The sequence below is a fragment of the Xyrauchen texanus genome, chromosome 29, assembly GCF_025860055.1.
Source record: "Xyrauchen texanus isolate HMW12.3.18 chromosome 29, RBS_HiC_50CHRs, whole genome shotgun sequence".
Lineage (NCBI taxonomy): Eukaryota > Metazoa > Chordata > Actinopteri > Cypriniformes > Catostomidae > Xyrauchen > Xyrauchen texanus.
The window spans coordinates 38,690,239-38,715,089 of NC_068304.1; the positions used below are offsets into that span (position 1 = coordinate 38,690,239).

At 37.2% G+C, this 24,851-nt stretch overlaps 1 protein-coding gene across 1 annotated transcript; it reads right to left on the reverse strand.

Moving 5' to 3' along the window:
- Window positions 1-693: 693 nt before the first annotated feature.
- LOC127622754 (U3 small nucleolar RNA-associated protein 15 homolog) lies at window positions 694-17,494 on the reverse strand. Its single transcript, XM_052096828.1, has 13 exons — window positions 17,353-17,494; window positions 16,935-17,093; window positions 15,643-15,735; window positions 15,211-15,395; window positions 14,821-14,999; window positions 12,503-12,628; window positions 10,368-10,503; window positions 7,822-7,903; window positions 7,579-7,734; window positions 7,333-7,434; window positions 7,101-7,234; window positions 3,198-3,256; window positions 694-1,460 (listed from the first exon to the last, which is right to left on the reverse strand). Exons 2-13 carry the CDS (start codon window positions 17,022-17,024, stop codon window positions 1,255-1,257), a joined length of 1,548 nt encoding a protein of 515 aa, XP_051952788.1. The 5' UTR covers window positions 17,025-17,093; window positions 17,353-17,494; the 3' UTR covers window positions 694-1,254.
- Window positions 17,495-24,851: the final 7,357 nt, after the last annotated feature.

Genomic DNA, 24,851 nt, shown 5'->3' on the forward strand with positions numbered 1-24,851 from the left:
AACTAAAAAAATTGTATATTTTTTAAATTCAGTCCGCTTGCAGATTTAAAGCCTTCTGAATTCAAACAACAGATTTTGTTTAGCTTTTTGAAAAGTTTAAGCAATTTTTATTTTATATTAATTCACAAGCATAAAATGTCCCAATTCCCAAAAAATATAATTGAAATAGGTGCTATGAAATATTACACCCGTGACGGCACTAGTCTCTAAACAATGAAAAAAAGAAAATGGCCACCAGCCACGGTCAGTTTGACAATTGTAAACACAAGCCAAGTTTGAGAACGCTATTTTGCAACTTTTGTTTTATTGCAAAGTGACTCCAGTGTTTAAATCCATGTCTTCAGAAGCGATATAATAGGTGTAGGTGAGAAACAGAACAATATGTATGCCCTTTTTTTACTCTAAATCTCCACTTTCACTTTCACATATGAAAGTGAAAGTTAAAGTGGAGATTTGGGGATTTAAACAGGACTTAAATATTGTTCTTTTTCTCACCCGGACCTATTATATTCGCTCCATGCATACATGGATTTAAACACTGGGAAAAAAATAAATATTATTAAAATATTTTATACGCTGCTATATATCCAGATCTGTGGTTACACTCAAGTCTGTAAAAAACAGACACTGAAGGGGACACGTCCCCTGAATAATGCAGATTAATAGTTGACAACATCTTTTTTTTTTCTCACAATCAATATTTATTTCTTAAATGATTACATGATCATGTCGTCTCAGCAAAACACTGCCTTTAAAAGACACGTCGTAAAAAACAAATGCACATACAGATTGACAGGTGGAGTGGCACCTCCAAGACAAGTTTTCTGATTGGGGCAGTGATCAGATTTTCTGGTTGTTCACAAAGCCTAGGGGTGTCACCGAGACACCGGTATGATTCTCAGGAAACACATTTTCAGTGCAATGGGACATTTTATTGTGTGGAATATAAAAATATATATTTAACAGCAGCTTTAAATGTATTGCCCCGTTGTGAGACCAAAGAACACACAGAAACTTAGATTTAAAGACTTTATGATAAGAATATACAAAATACAAATTGTGCAATATGCGGAAAACTGAAGATGCACTGTCAGAGACTTTTCTCTGACTATTTCAATAATTGGGCAACAACGTCCCCACGGCTGTCTCTCATGTTGGTTTCCTTTCATGTTCCCCTTTCCTTTTCAACCCGACTCTGTCTAAGTCCAGCACGTTTCGGTGAGGTCACAAGATCTCAGAGTTTTGGAATGAAAGTCAGGCGGCTTGCAGCTGTGAGCCCTGCACAGGCTGCAGGGCAGCGACATCTCTCCTAGGGGTCAATGATGCAAAAAGTGTGTCCAAGATGCCCAACACCTGGAGAAGCTCCTGCTGAAGGTCTGCTTCCCGACCCAACAGCTCCATCAAACGCTGTAGCAACCGCTCCACTATAGGAGACTGGGGAATAACCTGCTGATACAGATCTACACACGCACGTGCGCACACACACGCACACACACACACACACACACACACACACACACACACACAGTTAGCTAAAACTAACTGAAATCATAAGCACTAAATGAAATAAACCTAAAATCTAGTTTTTCAAATTATGTTAAACTAACATACATTTTCATGGCTCCAAAACGTACTAAAATTTATTAAAATGAGCAAACTAATATTGTTTTTGATGTACATTATAATATAAAAATGTAAAACTTTATAACCTGCAATCATTAATATGAAATGCCACTAGACAACAATAACACAAGATGGCCCTGAGAAATGTTATGCCGTTAGTCATTTAAATAACACTAAACACATTACATTTAAAAGCCCTAAAATACTAAAAATTAAATATACTTAAATATGAAAACTAGGCAAACTAGAAAAAAAAAAAAATACAATTAACAATCAGAGTTAAAACAAATGACAATTTTAATTAAATTGAATCCTTTTCAACTAAATTGAAAAGTAAAAATTTGAAATGTAAAAAAAATATATATTTTTTTTAAATAAAAATAAATAAATTATAAACTATAATAACCCTGACACAAACAAAAACTAAACTGAATTGAAAAGAAAAAATAAAATGTAAAAAAAAAAAAAAAGATTCTAAAAAATCAATAAATAATAATTAAAAAAAATTTGAATCTATTATAACTGACACAAACACACAAGTGAAAAGTAAACTAAATTGAAAAGGAATTAATGGTAATAAAACATATAAATTATAAACTATAATAACCCTGACACAAACACACAAAAGAAAACATGAAAAGAAAAAACTAATTAAAAAAACAACAACAAAAAAAAACAACCCACAAATGAAAAAGTACACTAAATTGAAAAACAAATATATATATATATATATATATATATATTTAAAATAATAATAATAAACGAATGAAAAATTCTAAACTATAATAACCCTGAAACAAATGAAAAAGTAAACTTCATTGAAAAATAAATATTAAAAATATAATAATAAACTATAATAACCATGACTCAAAAACACAAAAGCAAAAATTTAAAATAGAATGAACAAATTTAAAATTAATTAAATTTTAAATAACCCCGTTAATAACCCCGAAACAAACGAAAAATAATCTACATTGAAGAGGACAAACTGAAAATAAAAAAAAATATATATATATTTTTTTACATTCTAAACTATTATAATCCTACGGAAGAGGATTAGGGCCAAGCAATAATAAAAAAAAATAAAGCCATCTCGAGATTAAAGTCATTATAATGCGAGATTAAACTCGTTAAATTTCGAGAATAAAGTCGTTGTGTTTCGAGAAAAAACTCGTTAAGTTTAATCTCGCATTATAATGACTTTATTCTCGATATTTAATGAGTTTATTCTCAAGATTGTATTTCGACTTTTTTCTCGAAATTTAACGAGTTTAATCTCGCATTATAATGACTTTAATCTCGATATTTAATGAGTTTATTCTCAAGATTGTATTTCGACTTTTTTCTCGAAATTTAACGAGTTTAATCTCGCATTATAATGACTTTATTCTCGAGATGGTTTTATTTTTTTATTATTGCTTGGCCCTAATCCTCTTCCGTATAATCCTGACTCAAACACACAACCTTAAACTAAATTGAAAAGTGAAAAAAAAAAAATATTATAATGATTTTTTTTTTATTCTAAACAAATAATCTTGACATAAACGTTCATCTTTGATCGGACTCAAACTCACCAAGAACAATATCTGCAACCGCGAGCAGTTGACGACAGAAGCGCGGGTCAGTGATGTGTCTGAAGAACAAATAAAAACAAAACAAACTTTAGCCTTTCATTTCTAAATCCTTCCATACCCTTTGATTATCGCATAGACAATCCATAGAGTGGTGTAATGTCATCACAAGTGTCATACATTGTCAGCCGTGTAATATCATAATAATAAACAGGATTTATAGTGATTTTATGAAAGTACACACAATAGTTTATAGAGTTATAATCAACAGAACAAGCACATTTAAGACAGATATCACAGATAGGAAAGTTATGTAAAAACTGACCACATATTTAGAGAGTAGCGAAACGTCCTTTTTTTATTTTGTGGTTTTTGGTCGATACAGCGGTTCATGCATATTATACCCCTGAATGCCCTGATTTAATGAAACTGTGGTCGGGAGTCAGAACATTGGCTTGTTTATGCCAAACATGTTTTCCTTCTGATCAAGGTCATTTTTGTGTTTTTTTGACCCAAATAACATTTTGACTACGTCGTCATAGTCAGAGAAGCTTTCTTAATATTGGCTGGACTTGTAAGAGGTCCCGTTTCATGAGGTCTGTATGGAATACACTTACAGCTAGAGCTGGTAACAGTGAAGCACTTACAATGGAAGTCAATGGGGCCAATCTGTAAACGTTAAAATCACGGTTTCAAAAGTAAAGCCACACAACGTAAACAATGAATGTTAACATGATTTTAGTGTGATAATATCACATACTTTTTCTGTGTAAAGTTATATCCGATTTTACTTGCCTTTGCCATGACAACGTAATGCCATACACCAGGGGTGCCCAATATGTCGATCGCGATCTACCAGTCGATCGCAAAGGCAATGCTGGTAGATCACACAAAATATAAATGTACTTTCGTTAAATTTTAATAAAAATAAATATAATGTCTTTCCATCTTTTCATTTCTGTTTGACTTGCACTTGACCAGTAAATATTGAGCAGGCGATGTTTTGTTTATTCAGTTGCCATGACAACTAGGTTTGCTAGTTGTCATGGCAACTGAATAAACAAAACATCGCCTGCTCAATATTTACTCGTAAATGCCCTGGCTATTGTGCTGTAGGTGTTTTGGGTTTAGTGTTAAAACTGAATGATATCAACATTGAACATTATTATATATTTTTTTATTAATTAGAAGATGAATTCCATGTAGGGATACATGCAGTAGTCCCAACAAGCATTTTCTTATTTTAAATGAAACTGTTTTTTTTTTAGTTGGTAGATCTTATTGAGTTGGTCATTTAAAAGTAGATCATCACACAAAAAAGTGTGGGCACCCCTGCCATACACCCTAAAACGACTGTAAAAACAACTATTTACAGCTCAAATAATACAACAGATTTAACAGAAGAATTAATGTAAGTGCTTAATGTTCCTGCTTTTAAACCCTCCAAAAATTGGCCCACATTGGCCTCGCTATAACCTCGATTTTTTGCTTCTTTTTTAAGAATAAGAGGAACGAGTCTAAATTTGTTTATGTGGTAATCAACATGATGCCACAAACGCTGTCGATTGAACTTGTGTTGAACCCGGAATATTCCCTTAAGAAAATATGAATTTTACAAATTATATTTTGTTTGTTTTTCTTATACATTTTTGCTTTTATTTGAAAATGCACATTAATAAATATTATATTTTACTGATTCGTGAGATATCAGTCCAAACAAGTCTTGCATATAAAAGTCATCTTTATTTTTTTTTTTAAAAATCAAGAAATTCATAATAATAAAAATGATGGAAAATTACATCTAAAAAGGAAATATTTATACTCTGGGCATTCATTACTTATATTTTTAAATATTTAATTAAAACATATTCAAATGCATGCTCCATACTTGGAAGCACATGTAAGTTATCCCGTCCTCAGCAAGAGGTCACAATGTTAAACTGCCAAATAAAGTGTTTAAAAATGTAACAAATTCATAAATATAAATAACAAATGAAAGGTAGGGATCTGTAAGATATCAAACAATACATTAAGAAAACCTACAAATTATATTTTTGCCTAATTATATCTGCCTATCACAGTTGTGTCCTCACTTTGCGTCAACTCGGTCTGATTTAATCAGGATTATATAAAAGTTTGATAATGTTGTTGTCAGCTGTAACTCTGGAGGACCTCTTTCCCACTTCCTGCTCAAGGTGGATGCAACAGTAGGACACAAGGTCTGGTAAGATTGATATATTTTCATATTTAAAAAATATGTTTCAATCACAGCTTGAAAAGGTCAACGCCGTCATTACCATTATGAAAATTTCTGTTATAGGCGTAAAATAATTGGTAGTTTATTCTAGGTTATATTTACTAGCTTCAACGAAGGAAAAAAAATCCCAAATAGCTCCGGAGTACAATACATGTTTAAGATAGAAAAATATAAAATTTTTCAGAATAGTATGAAAACAAAACAAAAATGTATACAATGCATTTCATCACTTAACTCCTTTACTGAACATTAGTATTAGATAATTAGAGTTGTCACAAATTAAAGATGTCAGTTATGAAGTGAATAAATGTAATTTATTAGTGAAAAAAGCATTTTTATAAAAACATGTTCCTATAAATGGCTTGTTAGTTGACACATTTGTCTACAAATATATACATTTGTTACATGTTTGTGTAATGTAAAATGTATACTATTTACATTGATTAGTTGAACATGTGCTAAAATTTGGTACCGTCTCTTTAAGAAAACAGGCATTTCTGTAAAGAGCGTCTGCAAATGAGCGCATGTTAATGAGAGAAGAATCGAATGGCTTTACCTCATCCTTGCTTTCCGTGCTTAGAATTAAATGTTTATTTTTTTGATGTATTTGACCAACAACTGACAGTAAAGAACAGAAAGTGTATTAAAAAGAGACATTATTCAATGACAAATGGATTGCATGGATTTCGTATTGGACACACATTACATTGAACGAGTCAAATCAAGCTTTTGCTTTCAATATGCAGTGAAAGGATATCGCTGCTTAACTTCTTCCCCACTATACTTCTCAATCACTGGTGAGTGAAACATGAACATTTACCAGCCATTGGCTAATCAGACATTAAGTTACATAGCGCAAAATGTGGTCTTATATGTGCTCCCATTGTAGAGAGTTGCGCATATAGTAAAAGAGAACAAAGCGCGGCAAAAAAATAGAAACATTTAATTCTAATCACGCATAGCACGGATGAGGTAAAGCCATTCGAATCCTCTCTCATTAACATGTGCTCATTTACAGACGCTCTTTACAGAACTGCCGGTTTTCTTAAAGAGACAGTACTGATTTTTAGCATGTGTTCAACAAAGCAATGTAAATAGTACACATTATGCAATTAACATGTAACAAAACATAATATAATATTTACTGATGGGATACCTGGATTTGTTCATTTTCAAAAAGCTCAAATGTGACCAAACTGATGAAAACCAAAAAAAAGAAAAACCAATTAAATTTGTAAAAGTAATATTTATGTAATGTACATAGTTAGAAGGTTCCCTGGATAATTAACAGCATAAGCTGAGAGAATTTTTTTTTTCATATGTACGCAAGATTATATAGGACATTATAAGATAATATAGCCATATGAATCAGAATCTAGACATCTGTATCTATACCCAGCCCTAATGGGCACTTTTGCACTCTGTTTGATAAATAAATTAACATATTGAAAATGTATGTCCTAAATATTTGAATGTAGAAACCGTTTAAAATAGCAATTAAGCACTAGCGCCCATGCAATGTTGCCTGTTGTGCCTAACAACACTTTTTAGCTGTGGCTATATTCACATTAACTGCCATACTGGTTAACAACCTTACGTAAAGTGTTCATGTGTCACTCTTAAGAAGAATGAGTGTAGTAGTTACATACTTGAGGAGGAAGTTGAGTATTTTGGTTAAGCTCTCTTCATTTCGTCCTGCAAGAGCGTTCTTCAGAGTTCCTCTTCGGTTCAGCTCCATGATAACGGCCACAGTCACCTCCGGTTTACTGGTACGTCTCCATGTCTGTGCAAACATGCACATATATGCACAGAAATGTAACCTGATGACATCATCAGTGAACAGCCAGTCAAAATAGCATGTGTTTGTTAGCATGCGTTTACCTCGAGAGCTGTGTCCAGAGCTTTGGACACCTGGAAGCTTTTTAGCTGTTTGTCATATTTCTGTAGATGTTGTTTCACTGCTTTACTGACCAAGAAATCATCCTAATAGAGACACGAAAGGCCCGTAAGATTCAACTGAACTAATACAAATTATCAAGTTTCTATGTTTTATCTTTGTAAATGCAGCATTGTGTAGGAAGGCAACTAGCAAGCTCATTTAACACATTTTTGGATAATAATAAACACCTGTTTTGGGACAAAGTTCTTCCCCTTGACAAAGACTCTGTATGCAGGGCCCCGTCGCCGCCGGCCAATCAATGACTCTTTGTCTTCTTTATGTTTCCTGTGCTTGACACTCAACACGCCATTGGTCATTCCCACAGCAACAACCTCATCGTCAGGCTAAAGGACAACCACAAATGTACTTCTTACATAGCAAAGATTCAAGTGAGAGATATAAAGGTAAAAATGCTCTTTTGTAAGACATACCGCCACAGCCAGACTCAGAATAGACGCCGCACAGTCGAAATTGTGTATAACCTTATATGAGGAGTTATACACTTTGACATGCCTGAATAGAAAGCAGATGGTAGAAATTAAAACACAGCTCTGTCAACATCAGGTCATAAGAAAAGCTAGTGATAGCACCTTTTCGGCCATCTTGGTTCTGGAAGTATTTTTCCACCATTTATTTTTTAACCCATAGGGATTCATATAAAAGCGTCCCAAGTCTTGAATCAAACAAACCAGTTTTGAGGTGAATCACAACATTACAAACTTTGATTTGAAGCCAAAACGTATTTGAAAAATCAGAAAAAAGTCAAAAAGGTACAAGACTGTAGTTAACATCTTTAATGAGGGAATTAACAACACTTCGAGTTGTTGATTATAAGTATAGAAACAATATATTTAAAAGTAAGTACAAGTAGATTGAGAGTGTTGGGAGAGTGATTCAATTGCATCATGGGACACGCAGAGCTCTTTTGGTGCAATTTGTTGGATGCGATTCTCTGATTGGTGGATCGTTTTCCTTTAGAATCATGGGATGCACCAGTCGATCAGCCTTGTCTTAAATTGGTGATCGACCGCTCGTACCTTGATTCAGGGCTGAGTTTGAATTGCTGCATGCATGAAATCACACATACACTGCAGCTCTAATGAATCAGCGCTTGCTCAGCCCTCGAAGAATGACATTGCGGCCACTAGAGGGCGAGTTGTTCGCGATTCAAAGCATTTGCGAATTTAAACTTTCAGATATGCTGTAATTCATGCTGCCAGTTTGTTTTAAAAATGTTTATGAAATACATGTCTATGAATATTACAGGAATATTCCAGGTTCAATACAAGCATTTGTGGCACAATACTGATTACAACTTCCTTTTCTTTAAAAAAGGCAAAAATTAGGCCTGGGTATCTCAGTGAGTAAAGACGCTGACTATCACCCCTGGAGTCGTGAGTTTGAATCCAGGGCGTGCTGAGTGACTCCAGCCAGGTCTCCTAAGCAACCAAATTGTCCCAGTTGCTAGGGAGGGTAGAGTCACATGGGGTAACCTCCTTGTGGTCATGATTAGTGGTTCTCGCTCTCAATGGGACGTGTGGTGAGTTGTGTGTGGATCATGGAGAGTAGCATGAGCCTCCACGTGCTGCGAGTCTCCGCGGTGTCACGCACAACGAGTCACGTGATAAGATGCACGGATTGACGGTCTCAGAAGCGGAGGCAACTGAGACTTGTCCTCCACCACCCGGATTGAGGCGAGTAACCGCGCAACCACAAGGACCTACAAAATAGTGGGAATTGGGCGTTCCAAAATTGGGAGAAATAATATAAATCTGGGTTCCAGTGAGGCACTTACAATGGAAGTGAATGGGGTAAAATTTGTATATATTAAATACTCACGGTTTCAAAAGTATAGACAAGACATAAACAATATGCGTGTTAACATGATTTTAGTGTGATAAAATCACTTACTAACCGCATCTGTGCAAAGTTATAGCACATTTTACAACTTCATTGCCGTGATGTGTCAACAAACCCTAAAACAACTGTAAAAACGACAATTTAAACAACTTTATGGCTCAAATTATGAGTTGGCAGAAGAATTAATGTAAGTGATTTCATAAAATTATAAGCTTCATACTTCTGCTTTTAAACCCTCCAAAAATCGTCTCCATTCACTACCATTGTAAGTGTCTCAGTGTAACCTTAATTATTGCTTTTTTTGTTTAGTTTTTTTTAAAGAAAAGGAGGGATGATTTAGGGTCCTGGGTATCTCAGTGAGTATTGACGCCGACTATCACACCTGGAGTCACGAGGTTTAATGCAGGGCGTGCTGAGTGACTCCAGTCAGGTCTCCTAAGCAACCAAATTGGCCCGGTTGCTAGGGTGGGTAGAGTCACATGGGGTAACCTCCTCGTGGTCACTATAATGGGGTTCGCTCTCATTATGCCATAAATGCTGTCGATTGAGTTTAACTTGTATTGAAACCGGAATATTATTTTAAAGTGCCCATTTTCAAGAGTCATCGTGGCAGTAAATCAGATTCACTGTGCAGATACGACTAAAGATGCAAACACAAATCTGAGTATACATGATGTAATGTGTCATGACAGTGAGACATATGCGGAGCAATAGAGACTGTTTGATTATATGCATCTCAGTTTCACTTCCTCCAACATGAGCGCTCTAAACATCGATCAAGCATGCACACTCTCAATCTTTCATCCCAGGGCTATTTGTGAGAACCCTGCTATAAAATCACATGTACGTATGTCGCAATACCATAATAACAGCACCACGTCTTTAAATAATCAGTGATTTGTGTTACAACAAATGCAAAATTCTATAAATAAATACTAATGATTTCTCACTGGAGCGCTTTTGGGGCTTTAAATAGATATATTTCTCTTATTTCTGAACGTTCTCTGCTGTATGTGATGCTCTCATGGTGTTTACTGGTTGCCAATATGCCAACATTAACTTTGAGGGCTTTGATGATACTGTTGCGCTCCATTTCACCTACTGTACATTCACATACCTGTCCAGTGAGCCTGTAAGTAGTCTGTTCCCAGTAGAGCTCAGACATGCACACGTCACGGTTTTGTGATGATTCTTAAGAGAAACAAGCTGCTGTCCGCCTTTCAACAGATCCCAAATTTTAACATAGCGCCCTCCTGTAACACAGACACAACTCAAATATTGTATTATAAAACAAGAAGGTCCGACTCGGATTGTGTGAGCCATATTCAAGCTATTGTAATCAGCCAAATACACATAGAGGACACCCTTCGACTGCATATTCAATTGTTTTATAATTATACGTTTATATTTCTAAAATATCACAAATGCTCAAATGACCTATATTGTTCATGCAGAATATTAGGCACTTAAACTCTGGTGCATTTTTGGGCTAACACCTGCAATTTTTCACAATCAAATTTAAAAGCTCACCATTCACACATACTGTGGACTAAATGCACAATTTGTTTTAGAAAACCCAATTTTTTCTTTTTGGTCGTAAATTTGTAAGCATGTAATTCTGTTTCTGTTCCCTCTATCTAACTTTGAAAAGTCTTACTTAATACAACTACATGACAGCAAGACAATTTATCATATTCCATCACAATATACCGATCTGAAATGTAGGTGGCGCTCTAACACATTTCAGCCCTCACAGGTGTGCTCATCCATTGACATTCAGTCTAATATCTCGGCCTCTGAGTGGACTGAAGCTCAATCTAGGTGTTATTAGAAAGCCGAGATCCTCCCCTTTGCGATGAGTTTTACATTTTATCATCATTAGTCGATTACATATTTTGATGTTGATTTATTTAGCACACTTTTGCTGCTGGGTGGCATAATTTGTTCTGGACATCTACGAAATATAATAGTATTATTCAGCCAAGCAAGCTCACAAACAAGTAATCAATGGTTCATTATGTTTAGAAAACTGCCTAAGGTAAGAGCAGATATTACGTTTTTAGCTATTTATGGCTTACAGCAGCAGTGATCGGCGCATAAATGAGACGTTTGTTTTTGATGTCTCACAGAAATCATCAACTTTGTGATTCTTTTGAAAATATTTCAAACTGTGTTACTAAGGCAACACAATAAACTATATAGTCACATTTCTGAGAATGAGAGCTTTTATTTGATATATAACTTGTCTATTTAAGTGTTATGTGAAAGATTTTTATAATATCCCTACGCCATTACCTCAAGGGGGCGCTAATTTAAGACGCAAACGATTTCAGGCATTATTTTGTTATTTTATTTAAAATAAATGCAATAGTGATGGTATCCTCTGAAAAGTTTAGATTCTAAGCTTTCAAATGCCTCATATGCCAGACTTATGCATCCGGGGACTTAACCGCTTTAAGCATAGACTGTAAAAAAAAGATGGACGATGCCCCTTCGCTCTTTTCCATTGGTGAGAACTGAAGCCGCCAGTGTCCCGATATGGCGCTGACATCTTGGGACTTGAGTCTGCGCAGTTGCGATTTCGGGACCAGACCTGCGCAGTAGTGAGCAGGAAGTAAAGCTGCGAAATCAAGGCCCCGCCCTCACTCTCGCTGAATCAATCGCAAGCACACGCCCCTGCACTTTTGACTTATGATGGTGTGAAATAATTAATTATAGAAATTTAGATATTAAATTTAAAGCTCCAATCTCCTCAGTCCTCCGAAGATCCCGAAAAAAAAGTCAGTTGGTGCTTCAGTGACTACTTCGCTCAGAGAACCTGTCAATCACAGCTGTCAATCATGATGTCACTGCACTGTTTTTATAGCATCAAATAACTAAAAACAAACTTATTTTGAAAACAAACACTTGAAATGACATCAACGTGATAGAAACGACAGTAAATGACAGAAACTATCTTTGGAAAAAAGATATGTGAAGTGTAATTTAATTGTTTAATTGGTCTCACGTCCCGTTGAATAACATGGGGAGGCGGGGTTTATGACCTATACTAGGACCAGTCACCGGGGCGATCAAGACGTTTTGGCTTCACTTTTGAGGGCTTGTGCGGCACACTTGGCTTTAAGAGATAACTTTTTCTCAATATAGCACCCCCCTTCACAGGACATTGGTGTCTTTTCTCATTTTAATGCTGTCATTACATAATAGTATTCAGTACTGAGCAATACTAATCAGTGGTTGGTTGTTGTTGACCTGTGGACACCAGCAGGGCCTCTGAAGGATACAGCAACACACACTCCACAGGGTGGCCATGTTGTATTGTCATCACACTGCCTCCTGACCGCAAGTCAAACAATTTCACTGTGTGATCATATGAACCTGAAACAGAGATGATTGCATACAGGTAAAAGGTGAACTACTGCAAAAACCTTTATAAATATTAACATATATTTTTAGATTATCACCATTGGCTGATAACAGTTTCGGTTCTCACCCTTTGTGCCAGTTCTAAAATCTACCAATCAAGCTTTTTCATCATGGGTACTAAAGGTTTCCCACCCTATGGGGGTGTATTCGGAAAGATGTTTTGAAAAATATGTTTTTTTGGCTCGTGGTGAATGTGGGCTCAGGGCAAAAATGCAACTGAAAGTGACAAAAATGCCCGGTTAGACTCGACTCGCTTAACATTTCTGAGCTTGCATTTGCCACTGCTGTTTAGTGCCGCCTCAACGTGGGTGGGATTATAAGCTGATCGTCACAGTTGTGCCTTCTCAACTGCCGTGACATCATCTTAAACGTGACACAAAACAATAAACAATAACACGACCGCTAGCTGTTAGCTACTAGCTCATTGTGCTGCATAAAGCAGTTGTTGGATGGTGATTTTACACAAGTGTAACTGTTAAATTGGCCTGGTTGTTTTAGAAGCTTCCAGTACCTGGTCAACTAAATAAAGTGAAGCTTTCAAGCAGAGTTTAGAGTTAACGTAACAAAACGTACCATCCTCCATCATGGCTGAGTCCAGCCGAGGCCGAGTTCAGGGGGCGGCTGTGGCTCAGGTGGTAGAGCGGGTCGGCCACTAATCGCACGGTTGGCGGTTCGATTCCCGGCCCAGAAGACTCCACATGCCGAAGTGTCCTTGGACAAGACACTGAACCCCAAGTTGCTCCCAATGTCAGGCTAGCACCTTGCATGGCAGCTCTGCCACCATTGGTGTGTGAATGGTTTAATGAGTGGACCGTCTGCACCTCGTTTATTGACCATGGCGTGGTTGCGCACAGCCATTTCGTTTTACAATTCAAAAGTCGCGTGAACAAATGATACCGCTATCGCTGTTGCTAACTTTAAAACGAGCGGGTTGATGTCACGTGTCGCTAATCCAGTGAAGCTGGTATTGACGATTCTCCATGACCAATCAGTGATCTGCAGGATTTTTACATCACATTTAGGCTCGCTTGGAACCTCGACCACTAAAAAATGTGTGTGTGTGTGTGTGTGTGTGTGTGTAGTACCTGGTACAATCAGGTACCAGGTGCTATCCATAGCGGAAAACCCCAAAAAGCAAGCTGAGTCAAGTCGAGTTGTACCGTGCAGTGGAAAAGCCCAATTAGTGAAGATGTCTTCAAAAATAATGACATAAATAGTTTTCATTTATCACTTAATGTCATACAAAGTCCATTAAACATAAAAAAAAAGCTAAACCAATATTCGGTGTGACCACCTTTTCCTTCAAAACACCCCCAATTCTCCTAGGTACACCTGGACACCATTTTTCTTGTTTTTGGGCAGATAGGATGTTCCAAGCTGCTTGGAGAATTTGTATCTATTTCTATGTCTCAGTTGCTTCTGTCTCTTCATGTAATCTCAGATTGACACGATGTTCAGTGGGGGGCTCTGTGGGGGACATGACATCTGCTGCAGGGCGCCCTGTTCTTCTATTCTAATCTTTTATTTACAAAAGTAATGTTTGGGAGTCTAACAATTATATTTACTATTGACACACTAAAGCTGAAGATATAAATGACCATCTGAAGACAAATGCGTTTGTGAAACATCTTTTGATTTTCAGAATGGTGCCAAAAACTAAAAAACATCCAGTGAGCGGCAGTTCTGCGGATGGAAACGCCTTGTTGATGAGAGAGGTCAACAGAGAATGGCCAGACTGGTTTGAACTGGCAAAGTCTACAGTAACTCAGATAACAGCTCTGTACAATTGTGGTGAGAAGAATATCTGAGCTATGGTTGGCACTCTTTGTGGCAGGAGGGGGACCTACAAAATATTAGGCTGGTAGATTTAATGTTGTGGCAAATCGGTGTATGTATGTATATATATATATATATATATGTTTTTTTAACCCTATTAAAAAGTATAAAATGTCTGATCCAGCAGGCAAATATTGCCCTTAATGAGAAAGCAAGTTGTTGCTCACGATGACATCACAGTGATGTAATTTGCACATAAATTGTGCAAATGCATTTTTAAGATACTTTATTACTTCTAACAGAATCATTTATGTAAATCGGGTGTAAAGATCATATATGAGATGCAGTTGTGAATAGGGAGTCGTCACCTGTGACAAAGAGGTCAGGGTTGAGTTTGCTGGGAGCAGCAGCTCTGATATAATCTGTGTGTTCAGTGAATGATCCGAGTTCAGCACCACTGGCAACGTCCCACACACGACACGACAGATCATCAGAGCCAGACACCACACGAAACCCATCGGACATGAACGAGGTTGCATGTACCGCCCTGGACATGACAAAGAGATCCGTTAAAACATATTAACATAGTCTTAAAGGCACTGCAGAAAGTGAACCACAGGGTGAAAATGATAAACAATGAGTGATATGACTGCTTTGAAATGGCCAGCAAGTTCAAATGATTGCACAAGTGACATTTACAGAACATCTTCAACATACTCTGATGTCTGATTTAATAAATGTTTCATCCCGGATCATACTTTGAGTGTCCTTTGAACTGTCTGAGAGCCACTCGACCGCCGATGTCAAAGAGACGGATGAGTCCTTCTTCACTTCCTGCCACTAAAAGCTTCCCGTCACCTCGGAAACTGCCCCCATACGCCGTATCCCGGAAACGAGTAAAGCTCCGTATGGGCTCTTGAGAGTGAGGGCCATATACCTGGACCTGGCACAAAACATCATGACATCAGTATACTGCATGTGTGACAGTTCCTCTAGCTCAACTTTCTCATGGATTGCACTTCCAGTAGCACACCTGGACGAATCTCAGAAAACGATTCAAATCCGATACTGTGTGTATTAGTCATGGTCGTTAGCGTTACGTAATTATGTATTATATAACCATAATAGTGAGATCAGACAGGGGTGTGTGATCGTAAGTGAGAGAGAGAGCGAGAGAAAAGTGGACTCACTCTAGTTGATGCCGTGACTGCATAATTGTGAGGTGGGAGTGGAGAGAAGTCAATCTTTGTAACGGCACCAAACTCTTTAATCTGCACAGCAGCCTGAAAGACACAACACACAATATGATCTCAATAATCACTGAATAATCATAAACACATCTCAGCATCAGTTAAGACGCTGACTACCACCCCTGGAGTCGTGAGTTCGAATACAGGGTGTGCTGAGTGACTCCAGCCAGGTCTCCTAAGCAACCAAATTAGCCCGGTTGCTAGGGAGGGTAGAGGCACATGGGGTAACCTCCTCGTGGTCCCTATAATGTGGTTCTCGCTCTCGGTGGGGCGTGTGGTGAGTTGTGTGGATGCCGTGGAGAATAGTGAAGCCTCCACACACGATATGTCTCCATGGTAACAGGCTCAAGACACTGATAAGATGCATGGATTGATGGTCTCAGACGCAGAGCAACTGAGATTCATCCTCCGCCACCTGGATTGAGGCACTACGCCACCATGAGGACAAGGCAAACATGTTGGGGGTAACATGAATTTTATCCTGACTTCTGAAGAACATTGTCGATGGGCACAGCACATGATGACATATATGATCCAGGTTCAAGTGTTGGACATAAAATAAATCCGGAGCCCTGGCTTAAACATTTTTATGTTTAATGTTTTCCACCAGAGGGCACCATTTTCCTCATGTTTAGCCTACGGAGCAAATACATGCTTTTTTCCTATTTTCTGTATTATAGAGCACTGCAGGACAATTGAATAAATAATGCAGCTAAAAGTTTGTGTGAGTGTGTTGGTATTGATGTCAAAGTGCGTTTTATATGCATGTAATGAGAAATTGTGTGTGTGTGTGTAAAAAAAACTACATAAGCATTATGTAAACAAACTGGCATTTAAAGGATTTAAATCCTGAAAATGAATGAATATTTGGTAAATATAATCAGGACTGATACTGGTTAAAAACGCATTAAAATTAACTAATTGAAATTGGAAAATAATATTAATATATTATATTATTATGGCAGTTTTTTGACATGGGCATTTTTGTCCTCTAATGACATTTTTTTTATTAAAACGCACAAGGGTTATATTAAAGCTGGTGACCAGACAAAGCAGCCAAAACATATACTTTCTTGTATACAATCAATATATATATATTTTTTTTACTAAAATCTAAATGTTGATACAATAAAAAAAAAAGTCCCATGGACAAGATATGCATCAAACTACCCACATTAAGTTAAATATCACATCATAAAACCATTTAAAAAAACACACTTTGTCATACAAACCTTATAATTCTGCCAGTACAGTGTATCCTCTGTCACTTTCTCTCCAAGTTTTGGATACGTCAGAACTTTAGTGGGTTTAAATGAAGCCATCTCATAAATGAACTGTGGCTCTCAGATGTAATATAATAATTAATAATAATTCACCCAATTATTGAGGACCTGCAATACACAAAACATATCTTTAACATTAACTCATAATTCACACATCACAGAAAGTTTTACGCTATTAGCAGTAAATAGTCAACATATATGGATACAATCTATGTCTGAATGGCATAAATACAGTAGATGCAATGCAATATATTTCTAAAACCAATAACTCATTCCTTTGTAAATTATGCACTTTTAGTCTATTATGACTGAAGCGCAACATTTTCATTTATCAACACCCGTACATAACTTATAAAGTATTGCTTACCTTACTGTAGCCTCTAAAAATATTTAAAATCACGTCGGAGATGTCTATTTAAGTTAAAATCTAGCAAACATGAGCCAAAAATATCACGTTGTTTCTATCGACACATGGGCGCCGCCATATTGTGACGTCACACACTTCCGCGTTTGAACACACTTGTTTGAACTTTCCTCGAGAAATCAGCGTTGCGTTTGAACCCATAGCGATACGTCAACGCGTCCGCCATTTTGCGGAGGGCAAGACTGCGCTGTAATCAAATGCAAGTAAACGGGGGAGTTGCGGTTTTTCTGGATAAAAACAAAAATAACGTTTACATTTATCAACCGATTTCAGTGGTTCGTACATGGTGTACAGAAAGTTCCATCTCTAGTTATTTAAAATCTCGATAGTTAGACTTATAACATTTTATTTTTTAAATAAGCAATTGTCAAAGCTCAGGCTTGTCATGTATTTGGCTTTTTATTCTTGGATAAGAAATGTGAAGACCCCCATACTGAGATATAATTAAATTTTCATATTAAATGAAATAAAGTTTTCTTATTGTGGAAAAAACATTTTCTGTCTTTAATCCGATTTTAGCTTCTCTTGTGCTTACAATTGAGCCACTGAGAAAATAAAACAAATCAGCAAATCACACATGCAGGTGCTTTCTGTATTTTTATAGCACTAAAATATTGGATATTTACAGATAGATACTCCAAATATACAATAACAAAGATAACTGATGGATCCTTTATGATAATACATATTATATGGACGGTCCAACTACAGTGCAATGCAAATAGTAAATATAAGATAAAGTGAGAATAGTAAATAGTTTAGTGTATAGTCAATAAAATAAACAAACAGTATACAGCAAATAAAATAGTAATGAATAGTATAATTATATAATATCATAAGTACAATAATATAATAATTATAGGTAATAGCATATATTTTATGTATAATACTATAATAATAGCAATAGAATATGAAATATTAATTACAGAATATAGTCAATAAAAATTAATAAGTTAAATAGTGACTAGTACAATAATTTAACACCGTAACTATAATAGATTGATAAATCGCAAGTGGTATAATATAATAATAGCAAATACAATGTAATATTAATTGCAGAATAATATAGACAATAATAAAAATAGTAAATTATTCAACTCCGGTTATGAGAGAAATGGGAATGTTGCCCTCCGCAATATGGCGGCCCGTTGACGTACGCTCCAGCGGCCAATAGGGCGTCTATGTATTTATTATGTCTATGTTTGAACCCCTCCAACAAGATGGATCAGAACTTTGAAGCTCCAAAAAGCACATAAATGCAGCATAAAAGTAATCCATATAACTCTAGTGGCTAAATCCATAGATATACATAAATAGATGCCACTTTCGGCTGGTTTTGTTACCTCAACCACTGCGTCATCTTGGAACGGTCAACAAGGAGAGCTGTTTAAATGCAAGTGAATGGAGAAGAAGCCTCAGACCGCTGCATAGACTGCTTTTGTGTGGAAACAATTCTCATGTAATTAATTGACTGACTGGATGCTAATGTTTGCCATGATATATTCATTTGTAGAGGACTTAATTTTCAGTTTGCTACGGGGAAAAAAAAAAGTCTGGAATTGTTACATCATCTAAAAATACTGCCCAAATGTTTATGGAAAATCAAATAATCTGAAAGTTGTCTGGAAAAGACTCCAGACTGTTACAGACCATATCTGTCCACTTCATATGTTTACGGACTTCTCTTGAACTTTCCAATATGGCAGTCTCGCCGTCGTATCGCAGTCCATAGGAACAGCTGCTAATAAGGTATCTACGTATAGATATATATGGTTTAATCCATGTCTTCTGAAGCGATATGATAGCTCTGGGTGAGAAACAGATCCATATTAAAGTCCATTTTTACTATGAATCTCCACCTTTGACCAGCCCCAACTAGTAGGTGGCGATATACAAGAAGAATGTGAATCGCCAAAAAACAAAAGAAGAATGTGGAAGTGAAAGTGGAGACTCACAGTAAAAGGGACTTAAATATTGATCTGTTTTGTCACCAACACCTATCATATCGCTTCTGAAGACACAGATTAAACCACATGGATTACTTATATGCTGCCTTTATGTACTTTTTAGAGCTACAAAATTCTGGTCACCATTCATTTGTGTTGTATGGACCTACAGAGTTGAGATATTCTTCTAAAAATCTTAATTTGTGCTCTGCTGAAGAAAGAAAGTCATACACATCTGGGATGGCATGAGGGTGAGCAAATGATGAGAGAATTCTAAATTTTTGGTGTACTGTTCCTTTAAGGTGACAATTTTAAGTTACCACTTTTTACAGTGTATATAACACAGAAGAACGGGGAACGCAAGAGCTAAAAACGAGAAGTGACTAACATTGCTGGGTTAATATTGGGGACTGTTTGAAATGAGGTGTCCTGGCACCAAAGACAGCTGAAGGGACAGTTCTGTTTTTCTAGAAATTAACAACAGGCTATTTGGCTTTTCAGGATATTTCCTCCTGAGCAAAATGAGGACTCAAAATGCTTCTTTCAGAGCAAAAGTACCTACTTGTACCTTGTTACTTTTAGGTTCTGGCCAAAGAGTTATGACTAGGGTAGTGTCACAAGTTCCTTGAAGGTAGCAGTTCAATTATTTAAAGATCAGTAAATTGTCCAAAATTAGGTTTCGGTGTCCCTCCCTTATTTCAGCAGTATTTTAGCAGAGTGTGGGGCGGATAAGTGTGTCATTTTCATAGTAACGCAAACACTTTTTTTACAGCGTGGCAACTAAATTTCATTAACTCCTAATGACTGATTGAGGGAAGTATTGCATCTCTTACGTCAATGGAATCTGCCCAAGTGATGTCAGCCCATTGACTTTTACAAAACACATACACTTCTGTAGGGTATTTGTTAAGGTATGCTTTCTCTCTCACTTGACTAATTATCACATGCACAAATCCACCAAAATGTCACAAAATAACACACACACAAATCAATGCAATGCATATTTTCCTTCTCTGGTAACCTAACCAATCAGACACGTTTTCCTCTGCATGACTCAGTGTAAAGAAGACAGTCTCAAATAATCAGCAAACCAAAGACAGTTCAGAGAAAACGCTCTCCCTCACATTTACACGTATATTTATCAGCCCTCATAACTTTTTTTAACACCTCGCATTCTGTTTCTGTCACACATTTATTTCGAGCGGTTGTGAGGTGAATGGGGAAATTCAGATATTCAGAAGATTAAATATTTCATTTGTAATATTCGGACAAACTGCATGAGGAAAAAATGACTTATTGAGATGCAGGTGTGATGCCCACAATATATAATTAATGTGCATTTTGAAGAAAACAACCTAAAACGGGGAAACCCTCAGAATTCGTACCCATACCAGTATCAGAGGACGCTACCAAGTATCGTGCCATTATAAAGAAGCATGCCAAAAATGCGTTTTCTGTAGTGTTTAAACCACATTCACTGAACTTCTCTTATCTGTATGTATTCTGTCTAGCCATATCTGTCTTTCCTCTTTCTCTGTTCTCTGTCATCATCTCACTTCTGTATTTCTCTCCCTCGTAGTGTGTATATTTGAGTTTGTGGTTAAAAGTCTGGTCACCTCCTTACAGCCTAATTGCATTGGAGTTGTCTCAATTTCTTCTTTCGACCCATTTTTCTCATGTTCCCTGTACTTCTTAAATGAAGCTACAACAGAAATAATTGGGGAGTTAAGCTCTGAAACAACATTGTTCTGCTCATGTTACCCCCACATTACTGCAAAATACTTTTCTGCTATTTTAATTACTAAGTTACTCTGTTTATGTATACTACTCTACACATTTACCATAATCAATAATACCCACGACAACATGTGCCAACCCACTTTTCACATTGTTCCTTTCAAAAGTTCCTTCACCCCACTGTACCTCACTACAGTATACTGTAACGTATAATCCTATAATGCACATTATACTATACTATGGTGCTTTTCCACTGCATGGTACAACTCTGCTCGCTTTTTGGGGGTTTCCACTGTGGATAGTACCTGGTACCTGATACTTTTGTAGTACCACCTCGGTCGAGGTTCCAAGCGAGCCGTCGATACTAAATGTGACGTCAAAATCCTGTAGATCTCTGATTGGTCAGGGAGAATCGTCACTAGCAGCGTCACTGGATTTCCGACCACGGGACATCAACCCGCTAGTTTTAAAGTTAGCAACAGCGATAGCAGTATAATTTGTTCATGCGAGTCATGAATTGTAAAATAGAAATGGCTGTGCACAAAACCACGCCGTGGTCAATAAACGAGGTGCAGACGGTCCACTCGTTAGCGATGAGCGAAACAATAAAGTCTCTCAGGAAGTGTCCCGCACACGGCTACCACCGGACCTACCAACGGTGTAGGGAAAAGTTACAAAAACATAAAGTAACTACAGAACCATCAAGGAAAAGTGGAAGTGGTTCGACCAAATGGACGCTATCTAAACCGGCGAGCAATGGGAGGGAGAGTGCCCTGGACTGGCGTTGATCCATGATGGAGGACGTTTTGTTACGTTAACTCTATACTCCGCTTGAAAGCTTCACTTTATTTAGTTGACCAGCTACTGGAAGCTTCTAAAACAACCGGGTCAGTTTAACTGTTACACTTGTGTAAAATCACCATGCAACAACTGCTTTATGCAGCATAATGAGCTAGTAGCTAACAGCTAGCGGTTGTGTTATTGTTTTGGTCAGTTTGTGTCCTGTTTAATATGAAGTCACGGCAGTAGAGGCGGCGCAACTATGACGATCAGCCTATATAATCCCGCCCACATTGAGGCGGCACTAAACTGCAGTGGAAATGCAAGCTCAGAAAAGTAAAGCGAGTCGAGTTGAGGTGAGTCGAACCGTAACGTGCGGTGGAAAAGTGCCACTAGTCCCACTAGCGGGATTCGAACCGGCGTTAGGCGGCATGGGAGGCGGGTGTGCTAACGAGGAGGCTAAAGGCTACAGTCCCTAGCTTCAGTCGCTAGTGCGTCTCTTGAGGCCAGGGGAGTGAGGTTCACACCCTTACACGGCTATCGCGTACCAGCTAGCTCCCATTACACTAGCATACTGTTATGAGATGTGTACGCGAGCGCAGTGAGAAAGTGCTTTGTCGCATATTTACTTAACATAAGATGTTACAGATGCATAAACTCTTATAAACCTGTTAATTCGACATGCAAATGGCAAATGTCTCCGTAAGCGAGCAACGCGATAAAACTATATTGTTACTTCCTGTTTATAATCAAGCTGTTAACATTGCAAGCGCGTGCGCCTTTCATATCTTGGCTCTCCCTCATTAGTCATAATGCAGCACATTTGCATGAAATGCAGAAATAGCAAAGATGCTTTGCGTAATGTACCAGCTGCATGGTGAAGAAAGATGTGTAAACACCTGATACATATCTCATCTCCATCTCTTGTTCCATCCAGGATTGGAAATTAACAGAGGCTCTGGGCAATCCCATGCAATCTGATATATTTCCAAATTAATATATTCATTGCTTCATTTTAATTTTCACTGAACTTTGTTTGTTCTGTTGACATCGCAGATGTTGCCGTGTCAGTGGCAGATGCTCACGCCATAAATGTGCAGAGACGGGCACTGCGCTTCTCACGCCATCAGTTCAGTTCATCGTTCTCTTTTGGGCTACTAGGGGCCCTAGGCTTCAAGGGTGCTTGATACAGTTTGGCGATCCCCCTACTTGAAAACCCATCGATAATGAAGAGCAACCCCCCCTCCCCTAACTTTTGGAGGGGGCCCTTGGAGATATTTGCCCCAGGGCCTTTGCAAGTCATAATCCATCCCTGCTCTACACAATTGGGCTTTTTAAACCTTTGATCGTAAGGTACCTCAAATATGATGAACCCCTTGAGAGGGACCCCCTTTCTAAAATATAAAGACCCATTTTTACTATGTGAGAAAAACAGTAAGCATGATATTATAAACACATGTTCTTTGCAACATTCAATAATTATTGTTAAAGTTGTAATTTTACTTGAAGGGTTAGTTCACCCCAAAATGAAAATTCTTCCATTATTTATTCACCCTCATGCCATCCCGGATGTATATAACCTTCTTTCTTCTGCTGAACACAAATGAAGATTTTTAGTAGAATATCTCAGTTCTGTAGGTCCTTACAATGCAAGTGAATGGTGACCAGAACTTTGAAGCTCCAAAATCCACATATGGGCAACATAAAAGGACTCCAGATGACTCTAGTGGTTATAGTGGTTATATCCATGTCTTCTGAAGTGACATGATAGGTGTGGGTGAGAAACAGATCAATATTTAAGTCTTTAAGTCCTTCACTTTGTTTTAGAAGTGTAGTCTGAAATGTGTATATCATCTAAAATACTGCCCAAATGTTTATGGAAAAAAAGATAATCTCAAAGTTGCCTGGAAAAGACTCCAAACTGTTACAGACCATATCTGTCCACTTCATATGTTGACGGACGTCTCCAATATGGCAGACTCACCGACGTATCACAGTCCATAGGAACAGCTGCTAATAAGGTATCTACAGTATGTATAGATATATATGGTTTAATTCATGTCTTCTGAAGCGATATGATAGCTGTGGGTGAGAAACCGATCCATATTAATGTCCATTTTCCTTCACTTTCACCTTCTTCCATATTTGGCGATTCACCGTATTCATGCATATCGCCCCCTACTGGGCAGAGAGGAGAAATTATAAATGACTTAAATATTGATCTGTTTCTCACCCACATCAATCATATCATGTCTGAACACATGGATTTAACCACTGGAGTCATATGGATTACTTTTATGCCTCCTTTATATGTATTTTGGAGCTTCAAAATTTTGGAAAGCATTCACTTGCATTGTATGTATTCACTTTAGGGTGATCTATACCTTTAAACCTAAATCAATGCTTAAATATTATATAGACGACATTTACTTTGTATCAAGTTGACTACATGTGTTTTTCTATTTTCTACTCTAAATTAGAGCAGGTATCATCCTGAAGAGAAAAATGTTCTACTCAAAATGTATTTGTATAGTGATATTGCCAATAATGTCTGTAATTACATTAAAATTTGATTTTCTAACCTGTATTTAGAAAGCAGAATGAAACCATAATAATCCCAAATTCTGCAAATGCTAACATTTGACATATTATTAAATAGCACATTTGTTTGTTTTTTTTTCCTCGAAATTTTCAGATGACCCCAAGCACCCCCTTGTGGCACCATGGGGGTCCCCAGATCCTAGTTTGAAAACTCCATCCTATAGATGATTTTTTTTTGCACATCAAATTAGTAATTTATCAGAGAATAAACCCGCGTGTCTTTAGTGGTAATTTTAACACATGGTTCATGGTCAGCGCGAGGGGAACTCTTTCTAAAAACCCACAGATCTGCGCCCACGGATTAATTGGGTGTTCCTGTGTGGGAATGAGGGTATAAAGCACGAGCCCGAAAAACATCATTTACTTCGCAACCATCAG